The 14,075-nt window shown below is 41.9% G+C and overlaps 1 protein-coding gene across 1 annotated transcript; it reads left to right on the forward strand.

The window, feature by feature from the left end:
* The first annotated feature begins 9,991 nt into the window (after positions 1–9,991).
* CYCS (cytochrome c, somatic) lies at positions 9,992–11,638 on the forward strand. Its single transcript, XM_068208605.1, has 3 exons — positions 9,992–10,142; positions 10,907–11,083; positions 11,242–11,638. The coding sequence occupies exons 2-3, from the start codon at positions 10,915–10,917 to the stop codon at positions 11,388–11,390; spliced, it is 318 nt and encodes a 105-aa protein (XP_068064706.1). The 5' UTR covers positions 9,992–10,142; positions 10,907–10,914; the 3' UTR covers positions 11,391–11,638.
* Positions 11,639–14,075: the final 2,437 nt, after the last annotated feature.

Below are 14,075 nucleotides of genomic sequence, written 5' to 3' on the forward strand. Positions count from 1 at the left end.
AAAAATGGAGCAACAAATAAAAAGAACTTCAATACAAATTGTCTGGCCTTCCCCAGGGAACCATAATGAATTCAAACAGTAAAGAGAAGAGCAATTAGAGTAGCCCAGGACATGTGCAGACAATTTGGGAACACTAGAAGAGCTTGAGCTAGAGGCTGTGAAAACATGATTATTCTAGAGAAACACATTAGTGGGATAAACACTGGTTTGGAAAGAGCTGGGTCATTAAAGGCCAAATGGATTAATAAATGAGCATTACAGTCTGACTGGGAATAAACATAGGGTGGGTATGACAAGATGATTTTTAATGTTCACAGCAGGGAGCTTCAGGAATAGCTGAGGAAAGGATCAGAAAAGAGGCTTGCCTGCATTTATGAAAGGAGCCATGATGCAGTTGCCAACAACAGCTAGGGACCAGCATTCCTGCCCCAATAAGGCTCTTTGCAGGCCCTCCCAAACACCAAACTTCCACGTTAAAAGGATCTTCTGCTACTCTGCAGGGAATCAAATGCCAGTAAAGACAGCAATGCCACACACACATGGGGACAAACATGATTCTCATGAGCCATGGTGTCTCTTTGTGCACAGCACATTCCCAAAGTCTCCATGCTCTAAGGCTGACTGGCCTCTCCAAACATACATTCCTATGTCAGACTATTGTGGCTTGTGTTTCAGACTCTTCTCTCTCCTTTTTCACTCATTGTCTGAGACAGGAATGTTTCAGAGAACTGGAAATACCACAGAGACTGTATTTAAACTGAAGTCTGGAAGAGGGAGAATGGGATTTAATAGTCCCTCCAGGGATTTGAAGAACCTTTAGGATGAAGCAGGAAAGCTATTAAAAACATGTAATCGTTATTAGGAGTCAGGCCTAAATGGCTGAAAGTGATCAATACAGTAGCCAGAGATTAATGAGCATTAACTTGGGGGCTACAAAAAAAATTAATACCAAAAGATAAGGAAAGAACAGCCCTGCTGCCATATTGTTTTAGAGCTGTTTTAGATTCCTGAGAAGTGTGAACAAAAATCAACTAAACAGTCTCCAAATACAATATATTTAAATATCTTGAATATTTTTTTGTAAAGATTTTTGAAAATAAGGAAGCAGCAAAGGAAACTTTTGTGGAATGCTATCTCATAATAGAATGCAAAGAATACACTTAAATTGCTATTTTCTGTGTGCTGACAGATTTATGATGCTGCTACACAGATTTCAGGAACATAATATTGGAACAGCTTTCTCAGGAACAGCTCATATTGGTTCAATACATACCTTAAGAAGCGGCAGCCAAGTGGGGATATGAGAAGCAGAAACAGTACACATTCATCAGAGGTTTTTTAACTCTTAAATAAATGAGGAATTATCCAGTTGTTTCCTAGAGAGAACCTGAACAGGAAGAAAAAAAACATTGTGTTTTTCATTGAGATTTTTTTCATTGCATTCTTCTAAGCTGTCCCATCAAGGAATCAGATATATTTCCCTCTCCCTTCAAGCAAATCACCAGAGTTCAGGAGACTGGCAGGATCATACCCTGACTCAAATACATGGCTCAAATAGAACCTTGCTTCCAGCTAGTCCTTATCCATTGAACTTTCCCTTACAAAAAAGAGATACTAACAAAGAATCATGGCAGAAATACCCTATGACTTTATTCATCTGTGAGATCTTCAGGTTAGCCAGGACACTGTGCCTCAGCAGTGCACTATTTTCTGGGCAAGTATTTAGAGTACAAAAGGCTCCAAGGCTACCAAAAGAATATAACTAAAATGACATTAGTCAGAGACCTTTTTTTCCACTAGGAGAGGATATTCACTTTCTATCCCACTTTCACACATTTCAGAAACAATGAGACTTTTAGCTGTTAAAGTGTCGGAACCCACAATGTCCCTTGGACACTCTTGGATGTTCTGGGCCCAGGTCAGAAGCATTTGAGACCCTGGAATGCAGCTGCAGACCCCTGTGGCTTTGAACGTGATCCATGGAACAATTTACCAACCTTGCAAGAAGAACAAGAAATCACAAAAGTTTAGATATTGTAGTAGAAGTAGTCACAAAGTGAAAGGACGAGTTTTTGAGTGCTGTACAGGGGGGTTTTAAGCCTTGTACAGTGGGGTCTGAGTTTTGTACATGGGGGTCAGAAGTTCTAAGATGGAGGGATTTGGGTGTGCCCTGTCCTCTTTCCTTCTTCTTCCTAACCTCCATGTTCTTGGTGATGTTAGCACTCACAGATTGGTTTAGAGTAGAAAGTCACTGTTCAATATAGGTGATGGGCATTGGGGAAAAACTGTAAACATCTAATACGTAATGTATGATATAAAAGAGGGCACCAGCCCCCTGGGTGTCAGAGTGTGCCCTTGCCTGACTGCTGAACGGACCGCAGCAGCTCAGGGAGAAATCTTTTAGATAACACACAATAAACTACCTTGAGACCGGACGACTGAAGACTACTGAGTCTTTCTTTGGAGACAGGGGTTGGAGGAGAGACTTTTCCACCTTTTTGGCTCTTCCCAACCAGGAAGTGAGTTCCTACATTAAAGCAGAGATGATTTATGCATTTGTTAGGACTCAATGAGAGTACAGGAGAGCATCTAGAGGACTTAGTACACAAATAACCGAGCAGTATAATAACAGATGAAATTTAAAAGTGAAGTATGAAGAAACTTACTGCAAAGAACTGCTGAAGACAACTCAGCCATAAATGGATTTTCAAATGGTTGTTACTTCCTGGAGGAAATTGTTTAAAATAAATGCAGACCCCTGCCTTTTGCTCTGTTTCTAATATAATTCAGAACAGCAGAAAAGACAGAATATTGTGTTATTTGGATATCTTGCATTCAGTTTTGTTCACCACACTTCCTTAGTAACAAAAAGCAAAAAAATCTGGGAATATGAAGAAGGCAAAAAGATTGATATATTTTTTTAAAAGCCTTAGAGACATGTCCTAATAGCATAAGAAAAACATCTTCCACACTAGCAGTTTGGATTAAGTGTTCTCAAAACTCTGAAACTCTATGCCTTAGGATTATAAACTCATCCAGGGTAGTTTTTTTGTGTCTGCAAAACATCTAGCATTCCTCACTGTAAGAAACAGCACTAAACCCCTAATCTGGTCTGATAGAACAGTTGACACATACCTGAACTCCAGTGTAAAAAGAAGCAATGAAGCTGGGCTATTAAAATCTGATTCTAAAACTACCAGCCAGGGGATTACTTGGTGACCAAACTCATGAAAACTTGACACAATAGGCAGCAAAACAAGCATAAGATCCTTACAGGGAGGAAATCCACCTCTCCACTGACAGAAACACCCCATGTGTTCTACCACCTGCAGGAGCGACTTCCTCTCTGGGAAGAAGACAATCCATGAGCATGTTTTCCAGGTCTTGGTCAGGCTTCACATTCAACAGCTTCTCCTGCTGCTGTACACAGAGGCCTCGTAGCTCTGCAGAGAACTGGGTTTATACTTAGAAGAATTAAGCCTGCCAAAGCACACCAGTTCCATTTCTGTCAGTGAGTAGAGAGGAATTTGCCAGTTTATGGCCTCATCTCTATTTATGTTATAAAAGGTTTCTCCTTTGAAAATTCTAAGGTAAGTAAGGCTTTTATTTTTAAGATTCTCATGTGACTCTTGGGACCATACTAGTGCTCATATTTCAAGCAAGGTTCTCCTGTCTGGCTGATACCTTAGACACAAGAACTGCATAGGCTTTAATAGATTACATTAAATTAGCACATCATCATTACATAAGGAGACCAAACCATACAAATCTCCTTACAAAAGGACTCTTAATTTCAAGCTTTTCTTGGGGCTAAGCTGATGTTTTAGAGACTGTTGCCCTGTTCTTTTAAAAGTTTTGAAGTTCTTTTAAAAGTTTTCTATACCTTCTGATGTTTACATATTTCTACTAGAGTTCGCACACACTGTTCATGTAAATAATAATTGCTTTATATTCTTCTTTGTGAGAAAAGAAAATTGATAAACTATTAGTTTAACCAGTGTAGTTAGAGAAGTAGCAATTTCATCCTCCAACCCACTATCACTTTTAAAATCTATATATTAGAAAGTCAAAAATAAAAGTTACTTCCTTTTACTCTTTTAATCTTAGTGTGAGTGCGTGAGTTATTTCATGTCATAATACAATGAGACTAATTCCAGAATATCTGAATTTAGGCTGTTGCAGAGCCTCACTCCACAGCTTGGATTATTCAGAAGACTACATCCCAACTGATCATGTAAGTGAGAGGACAGTAATCCTTGGCTCCCACAGATACACAAAGCAAATGTGTTATCAATGTAATTGTCATCCTCTCCAAATACAATACGCCACAAATTCTTCCGACTGTTTGATTCATTACAAAGAAAAAAAAAACTTATGGAAAATGGGGTAGTTTTGACCAACTACTTGCCATCCAAAAGTTGAAATTGAGGCCAGTAGAAATTACTGTTATTGTAGTATGTTTTTTGTCAGATGCAACCAGACAATGTTCAAGGACGTTTATTATACCTCTATTATTTTAAGTTTTCCAGTAAACTGTGGCAGACTCCACAATAGCATGACACTCTAAAGTTAAACACATAATGGACTTGATGAAAGCATATCCTTTCTTTTGCCTTTCAGTTCTTGAAGCCCTAAAGTTAATTTTGAAGTTCTTTTCCAAAAGAAACAGTTATGTCTTTAAGAAAAGCTGAACTTCTGGAAAATTGCTGGGTCCTGAATCTTTCAAATGTTCTTCTTGGTTAACTTAATTAACTTTGTCCTTGAACTAAAAAAGTTTGGGTTTTTTTGGTTTTTTTTCTAAATTGCTATCTTGAATCACCTCTCTTTTTAACCTACTTTCACTATGGGAGCTGGATTATAAGGATTCAGAATTATTTTTCTGATAGTAAACCAGAAGCAGTCCCATCCTAGGACAAGTCTCGCATTTGGTCCTTTCTTGCTATCCCGTGCTTCAGTGCAAATTACCCCATCTTCATGCACTTATGTTTGATACTCACTTACTCCTCTGTACTCATTCAAACAAGATGCCTCTGTTATGTCACTTGTTTCAAACCATCATCTTATTACAGAGAAGTTGTATCCCACACATCTTATTTTGAGGTCCAAGGTTATTTTTCTGTGAGCCCACAGATAAGAAGGCATCCATCAGTCTGCAGGCAGCTACTGGAGCAAGTGCTTGAGGAGGGCAACCCTGTATCTCCACACAGTGAAGGCAGGTATTGAGTCAATGTTCTCAGTTTGAGGTCTGTGTTTAAGCTGACAAAGAGTGACTCTGAACCCTGGATCTCCGTATCTAGCCAGCTTCCCACAGGCCAGATGAATGACAGAGACTGCGACCTACCCCAGTCCTGGGGACACTTTATCATACAATAAATGACTGCTGAATAAATCTTCATGCCTGAGGCTTAGAACTACAGCATCACAGAATGGTCAAAGTACTTTGCTATTTTTACACCTGTTAAACTCATCAGTAAATTTATCACTCGGTAAGCCATGGCATTATATGGTTATGCAATTGATTCAGCTGGAAAAGCTTGGCAATCTCCTAGCTTCCCACTCTGCTTTCTACTGTCTGGATTGGCTGCTGTCTCTACCTGTGCCTCCTGTAATTTTTTTACAGCTCACTTCGATGCTGAGCAGCACTGCCTCATCCTGTGTCTAAGTGGAACCTACAACATCCTGGCCAGGCCATTTTCATTGCTTGGCACTTAAGACACATTCTTATGTCCCTCAGTGCCAAGTATTTGCTTTCACAGTTTCACAAAACTTACTCTCCAAAAACACAGCAACAAGAGAAAGAATTCCAAGTTCTGCCTTCCTCTGTCAAGATCAAATCTTTCAACTGCCACTCTATACATTGGCTGTGGAAAATATTTTTATGTCCCACTCCCAAATAATTTGTCTCTATAACATAGGAATGGGACAGTACACCAGCAGTCCTTTTAAATGTGGGAATAGTTTTTTTTTCCTTTTCAATAATGGCAATTAAGCATTGAATGTAATCCAGATACTCAAGTCAATGTAACACTTGTCATTAAAAAAAATAACACAACATTGTCAGACAACTGCACAAAGAGTAAATACACTGCCACAAGAAATTACGAAAAGCAGTCATTAAAATAATAAAACCAATAATTTTTTGGTAAAATATTACACAAAAGTAGATGTTAAGCCAATATTTAGCTTTGTCTTAAGAAGGAATTCTGTCACCTTTAGGAACTCCAGCATCTTAGAGACTGCCCTTGCAACTGTTTAAAGCAGTAGTAAAATTGGCTTCTCTGTCTTAGTCTGTATAAAACACAATAAACTGTAGAGATTAGAGGCACACCATTCATCAGGTATTTTTATTTCCTTTTGAGTCTCTAATGCTTTTCAACTTTGTTCCCTACCTGTTTGTGTGAACAGGTTCCTGTCTTCCCCCAGAATAGCCTGTAAAAGACACAATAAACATAAGGCCAGCAGTATATTCCAAGTGACAGGACTTGTACCACAAAAGTGTTGAAAAGTAACCCTAAACCCTAAAGTTTGCCACTGTGGAATATTCCTTTCTGAAGGATACTAGCATAAAAAAGTTTTCAAGCCCAGCCCAGAATAACTCTTTCATCTTTATAAACTAAGCTTTGAAAAACTCAGGAAGAGATATACCTTTCTCCCAGACAATTCCAAAGGCAAAGATAAAATCAGAAGAAAGAAAGAAACAAAAAGCCCGCAGGTTTTCTGAACTGCTTCAACACAATTAGAAATCATAACAGTGCAAGTTAGTTAGTACTGCTGTGTGATGGGGTAAGATTTATGACTCAGGTCATAACTCCAACGCTTTCTTAAAACCAGCTGACACCACAATGACTCCAGCACAAATCACACACTCCCCAGTGCTGGTGCAGTTTGCTGATAACCAGCAACAGCTCAGGGTTGTCCCACTTCCACATGGTAAAGGGATGAAAACAGGCCAAGGTACTCAAACTGCTCAGGGATGAGATGATGATTTCCACAAGAAATGGGTTCTAAGTTATTTGTCAAAGACCAAACCAGAAGTTTAGCACAGAGTTGAGAAAAAAAAAATCACATATTCTCCTGAGCTCCAGTCTAGGTCCATAATGCAGGACTACCTTTTTTCTTTGCAGCGTCCGTGTTAAAGAGATCTGGATGCCTCTTTTGACATGTTTTGTTTATTATTGGACTTGACACATTTGGTTACACACAGAATTCTGACTGCAAAATAACTGTAGTTCCAGTGTGTAATGACCTGAGCTAGGAAAAAGTATTCCAGGTGTAATCACAGTGAACAACTGAAAGACTAAAATATAAGCCTTCTAGGCAAACCACACCAAGGCAAATAGTCTAATGGATGTTAATATATGTAAAGTATAGAGCACTGAAATTGCACCCTGAGTCATTTTCATTTACTCCAGCAATTCAAACCCACAAAGCCAGAGAAGTCCTGCCTTTGTCTTCAGTGTTGCCTCTGGAAGCCCCACACCATACTCTTCCCTACAAAGGAAGCCATATGCAGGATTTCACACATATTTCACACATCTCGGCAACATATGTTGCAGATGCCACATTCAGGAGAGAAGCTAAGAATTTCACTATTAGTCTGGCCTATGACAGAACAGTTACAAAAGTAAAAAGCAATCCAGTTGTCCTGAATTAAGCTGCAGTTTTCAAGAACAGCTTCTCGGAAAAAAAAACTGAAAAAATATTGCTACAGTGTTCCTCCCCATCAGAAGGGTTAACTGTGAAACACAACATGCAATTCTCAGAATGGAGAGTACATATTTAAAAGGCAAAATGCAACAGAAATTAAGAGAGCTACAGATGCCTAAAGTTTGTGTTCTGTGAAGAAAGGGAGAACCTCTGAATAGATGTCAGCACGCATAGTCCACAAGTGCTTAAAGAGGCTTAGCAATTTACACTGGTGCAATTTCTTAGAGCAGCTTAAAAGGTGCTTTCAGCTCCCTCCTTCTTTAGAGATAGAAGAGGCATGGGTTTATCATGAGTCTTGTGATATTAAGTTTCATCTGGCCCTTGGAATCATCTAAGACAGAGAAGCCTTACTAAATGAAACTCGGTTCTTACAATAATGATAAAAAGTCTAAAAACGAGAGTGAAAGGCACCATGAAGGTTCAAAACCAAACAGCAAATAAAAGGAACAGAGGATGCCTTTTGTTTTTAAAATAATATTTTTCCAGTCAACCTCATAATTATGGGAGTCTGACATGATTTGAGATTTGAGTTGGGCAACAACAGCAGAATTCAACATCCTGATTTAAAGTGATTTCATTGCATATATTTCCTCACTCTTCATGAAGTACATTAATTTATCTGTATATCGTAAGCAAAAAGTTTTACTGTGGCCAGTGAACTGTCAATAAGATTACAGCATAAATTGTTAGAAGTTTAAGAATGCATATTATGTATAATTTTTGTGATAAAGTGTTAAAAAATGCACAAAACCTGTGTCTTATGCTCTAGACACCGCGAGCTTTGGAAGGCAATGCACTGCCTGAACTAGGGAGTGATGATTTCTGAATGGTCTTATGAATTATCTACAAAATTCTGCCATCAGAGGAACCCCGATGTATTTTTACAGTCCTCACTCCTTTCTGCTTCATGGTGACGCTTCACATGAGCCCTGCCCTATGGGCAGTTACAGGGGCACACCCATACCAGTTCCAGGACAGCATAAAAGCACGCACAGAAAATAAATGTTTTTCCAATGTCAGACAGTGAAAAATTCTGACAGTTTTAATGTCCATATTTAAAGCAAACGGTTTAGCTCTTTTGAGCTGGGCATTATTACACTGTGCTTTTCCGACAGCTCTTCCTCCTCCTTGCCAAGGAGAGTGAGATAGCAGGTATGTTTGGAATTCACCATTCAAATTCTGCTTGGAAGGCCACGATGTGTGATTACTGACATGTCCTCTTTGAGCAGTACCACACTGCTGGGCTGGCATCTGGGACACTTCCATCCCTTCAAGTGGCAGTCCCTTCCATAGGCCTCGTCTTTGTCAGAGCAGTGTGGCTTTGGCTTCCCACACCGACGGAGGGTGCAGCCGCACACCCGCTCCCCTCCAGCCCTTTGTGGGGCCGCGCTCCCCAGGGGGATTTCGCCTCACTTTGGCTACTGCAGCACTCCCACATCGTTACTCCCTTGGCTCCTCTGGAGAAGCTTTTAAAACTCATGGACAAGCTGGTGAAGGGTCTGGAGCACAAGCCCTGTGAGGAAAAGCTAAAGGAGCTATGGGGGTTTAGCGTGGAGAAAAGGTAACTCAGGGGACACCTTATCCCCTCTACAAGTGCCTGTGAGGAGGCTGTAGCCAGATGAGGGTCGGCCTCTTCTCCCAGCAACCAGTGACAGGAGGAGAGGATACAGTCCTTAACTGCACCAGGGGAGGTTCAGCTTGGGCATCAGGAAGAATTTCTTCCCAGAAAGGGTGGTTACACATTAGAATGGGCTGCGGAGGGAGGTGGTGGAGTCGCTGTCCTTGGAGGTGTTTAAGACTGGACATGGTACTTAGTGCCATGGTCTAAATGACAGAGTGGAGTTCATTCCACAGAATGGACTCGGCGACCGGAGGTGTTTCCCGCCCTCAGCGGTGCTGTAACTCCGTGACCGCGCCCTTCGCTGCCGCCCTCACGGCCCGCCCGCCACAGGCCGCCCCCCGCCCCCGCGCGCCTCCCGTGCGTCACCGCCCGGGCCCCGCCCACCGCCCCGGCCGCGGGCGGAGGGCGCCGCGCGACCCCCCGCTTCCATTTGCGCTTGTGCGCATGCGCCCGCAACACCCGCGCCCCGCTGCTGCGCGCACCCTCCGCAGCAGAATGACGTCTGACGTCACTCCGCCGGGATTGGAGGGAAGAGGGGCAGGAAGGAAGGAAGTCCGGGGGCCCGCCGGTCTCAACCTACCCCACTAGCCTCCGGCGCAGTGACGTCACTGACTGTAGCCAATCAGAACTCCAGAGGCCGGCGTTTGATTGGTTGTCTCGGCGGAGGGGCGGGCGGGCGCCGGCAGGGGTTGGTTGCGGCGGCGCCGGGTTACATAGGGCGGAGTACAGCGTGTCCTTGGGCGCAGACGGAGCGGGAGGTGCCGGCAGCGCGGTCACGGTGTCTGAGGGCGCAGCGGGCCAGCCGGGCAGGCAGGTGCGGCCGGGCGGCCGGGCTGCGGCTGGGCTCCGCGGGGTGGCTGGCAGGGACGTGGGGCGAGCGGGCCTCGCTCTCGGCCGTCCCGAGCGCCATTCCCGCCTACCGGGGCCGCGGCCTGAGGCGGCAGCCAGGGTGCGGCGGAAGGTCACCGTGGGGCCGGGCGGCCCCAGCGCGGGTGGGGGCCTGAGGAGAAGCTCAAGGCCAGGCTGGGCGAGGGTAGAGCCGGAGCCGAAGCCGGGCGGTGCGCCCTTGGGCGCTCCCGGCTCCTCACGCGTGGCTGCCGGCGGGACCCCTGCGGTCATCCCGGGTCATGGTGACAGCACCGGCCCTCCCCCGGTGCGTGGCTGGTGCGCTTTTTCAGCTGCAGAGGGAAAAACAGCCAGGAGTCCTGTGCTTTTACACGTGGTCGTTCGCGACTAGGAAACTCCAGTCACAGCTGTACAAGTTACGTTAAATTTCTTCTTCAGAAAATGTCGCCGTACCCTTTAAATGCTGTGGGGCGATTAGTTTATCTGAGGGAAGGTTTTTCCTGCCCTTCAAGTGTGTTTAGCACCTTGATACCTTTTAGGTCGTTTCGTGGTTTCATACTAATCTTCAAGCCCAGGAGCTGTGGCTTGAGGCTAGACAGTGTGCTGGAGACCTGCCAGATTCATGTCTGCATATGTTGGTTTTGTAAACCTGCAGGATGCTTTTTTAAAGTTTCAGCTCAGTCGGTGACCTTGAGGTTGCAGTACTGACCTCTGTGTGTGTTCTTGGTCTAGTACTGACAATGGGAGACGTTGAGAAAGGCAAGAAGATCTTTGTCCAGAAATGCTCCCAGTGCCACACGGTTGAAAAGGGAGGCAAGCATAAGACTGGACCCAACTTGAATGGCCTGTTCGGACGCAAGACTGGCCAAGCTGAAGGTTTCTCTTACACGGATGCTAATAAGAACAAAGGTAAACTTAAAGCTGCCCTTAGGGGACAAAATTACTTAGTTCTTGGTGGTAATTTTAAAAATCTGCCAAAAATTGAGCAGAGGACAAGAATATAAGTGTTTACTATTTTGAATTTATTAACTGGTTTTGTTTTTGTTTTTTTTTTTACCTTCTTTTAGGTATCACCTGGGGTGAGGATACTTTGATGGAGTATTTGGAAAATCCAAAGAAGTATATTCCTGGAACAAAGATGATTTTTGCTGGTATTAAGAAGAAGAGCGAGAGAGCAGACTTAATAGCATACCTCAAAGTTGCCACTGCAAAGTAAAAGTTATCTGCTGCCTTATTTATTTCACAAAGGAGATGGCAATGGAAATGTCTGTGAGATTGGTTTTTAAACTTTCTATTTTTACATGTACTGTGTCTAATCTTAAAATCGGTCTCGCCCATCAGATAACTTTGCTCATGATGGGTCACTGGAGTACACACTTGTTTGGCAGCCATTAACCTGACAAAAATTATGTAATTGGGTTCAGTCATCCTTGATCATAAAAATTAAAAAAAAATAAATAAACATTTCCTGCCTCTTCATTGTTTTAAAAAAATATGTAAATAATCAAGTGAGTAATCATCAGCAGTGTAATAGTTTTGACAGCTCAACTCTTGAAGATCAATAAGTAGGGTGCTTTTTGGCATCTTCTGCCATACATCTTCTCTTATATTAACAACAAAACAACAAAGGCTATTAAAAAAACCCAATCCCAATATAATATTTTTCTAAATTTAATCAGTGCCAGGTGTTGCAATATGTATTAATCTGTCTAAAGCTTGTGGTAAAAATGCATTTCAGCTGATTTAAGTACTATTTGTGAACTGCCAGTTGTGCCCAGCCACTTGTCTTTTATCTAGGAGAAGCATGTTAACTAATTCATCCAGACTTTGACAGCTGCATGCACATATAGAATATAATTCCTCTTCAGAAACATCTCCAATTTTGATGTGTTACTGGTGCTCTTTGCTCAGTAAATCTTCTGGTAACAGCCATTCTTAGTGAAAGAGAAAGCATCCTTTTCTGGGAACTTGAGTGCTAGTGGCCAAGCTGAGAGTTATTTAATCTTAATTCAGCAGAAACATTCACCTAGAATTCATTGTTACAGGAAGTTTCAGATGAAGGGATACAGGAATGATTGTGCTGGTAGACTAAAACACAAAATCAAGCAGTCTTCCTCTGTGCCTGGCTGTAGCCACCATCGTTACTTCTGAAGGTTCTGTTTCTCACATTGTAAAGCAGTATTTTAATGTTTTATCTGTGGTTTTTTTTCACACTAAGTTGTTCAGAAGAATGTATTTACTGTGTACCAACAGTAAGGCAAAATTTGGAGCAATCAGTACTGTAAATTAAAAAAAATTAAAAGTCTTGCTTGCTGTATGTGTATGAAACTAAGTGAAAAACAGTGGGAATGCAGAGTAAAGTTGGGTGCCCAGATTTACATCATTATGAAACAAGACAAAAAAAAAAACTCAGTGTGGAAAGAGGTAAATTCTAATTGAGTTGGTGGGGGAAGTATAAATGTGGCAAAGTTAGTATTTTGGACCAGAGCCAGCAAAGCTCTTTCAGGGATATGCTGTTTAACAGCATTTTCTGCTGTGCTTCCAGAGTGAGATGGTAGAAAACTCAAGGTAACTCAAAAGCTGTAGCTGTGCTCTAGGATGGCTGCATTTGATTTGTGTGAAGTAGTGTACTTAATAATACAATGGCAAAGGGCTTTACTCAGAGTAAATGAGTGAAAAGAACTAAGATGGCTAACAGTGGTCTCAGTGATTGCTACTGTATGTGTTATGATTATTTTTTTCTTTCTGGACTAACCTGCAAACAGCATTTCTTGCGGTTTTGGATACACTATTGAAAAACAGCAATATTTTACTAAAATCTTGCTAGCAGAAAACTTCAAATTGTGGTATTTACTACTGTTTCAAGTTTCATAAGTGCTGTTTGTCATAAGACTTTTATGGCTATGCAGAACTGAGGTTTTTTCCATGCCAAAATCCAGACAGAGCAGTTGTAGATACAGAATGTAACTGTACCCAGCTCTGCAATCTTGCAGGATGATGAAGGTGAAGAGAGTTGTGACACTTTGGTCTGTTAGCACCTTTTGAAAGAAGACTTGTGATCTCCAAGTGGCTGTTCTTTACAATTTGTTTCTCCTCTAGATCAGTTAGGGAAGAGGATTTTTCAGTTAAGTGTGGTATTTCTGCACAGATAACAATTTGTAACAAATAAGTTACCCATCATCAGAAAAACTTAAGGAGGAAGCAGAGTTATCCTTTGCCCAAAGTAAGCAAGGGACACAATTTAGTTTGGTTCTTCTGTCTGTCTGTGCAAAGACAAATGTTACTTCTACATAACACTGAAGACTAAGAAAATTTAATTCTAGACTCAGCATGCATCCTTGATAACATTTTAGGGAAAAGACCATTTGGACCTTTAAAATTTCATCTTTCTGTGTGTACAGCCCTAAACTGCAATGGCTTAAAAGTTTTGTAGTAGGTAACTAGCAGCCATTTGCCACTGGAGAAACAATACTATGGTGTTTTTACTAATGGATAAGGAAGCAAATAATATTGGAAGGAGGTTAGATTACCACTTGAGGTAAGTGTTAATGCAAGGGCTTGGGTGGTTCTTTGCAGGGTGGGAAGGAGGCATCATCACTGGTTATGTAATCAAGCTTTAGTTCTTCGTTTCTTAGTTTATATTACAGAGTAGAGGGGTGAAGTTTGCCTTTGTTTCATGCAGTACCAAGTGTAGTGGTTTTCATTCTGACAGTGATACCAGTCTAGACACTTGGTATTTCAGTAGTTCCTTTACAGTTACCAATCAGGGAATCAAAGCACCACTGCCAAACATTTTACCATCCTGTAAAAATTGTGCTTGGCTACTAGTTCACAGCTTTGCTGGGGCATGCCTTTGAAACTGATACTGTGATATTTTCCTGTGTAGTTATGCAAATGAATG

This window comes from Anomalospiza imberbis, chromosome 1, assembly GCF_031753505.1.
Source record: "Anomalospiza imberbis isolate Cuckoo-Finch-1a 21T00152 chromosome 1, ASM3175350v1, whole genome shotgun sequence".
Classification (NCBI taxonomy): Eukaryota; Metazoa; Chordata; class Aves; order Passeriformes; family Viduidae; genus Anomalospiza; species Anomalospiza imberbis.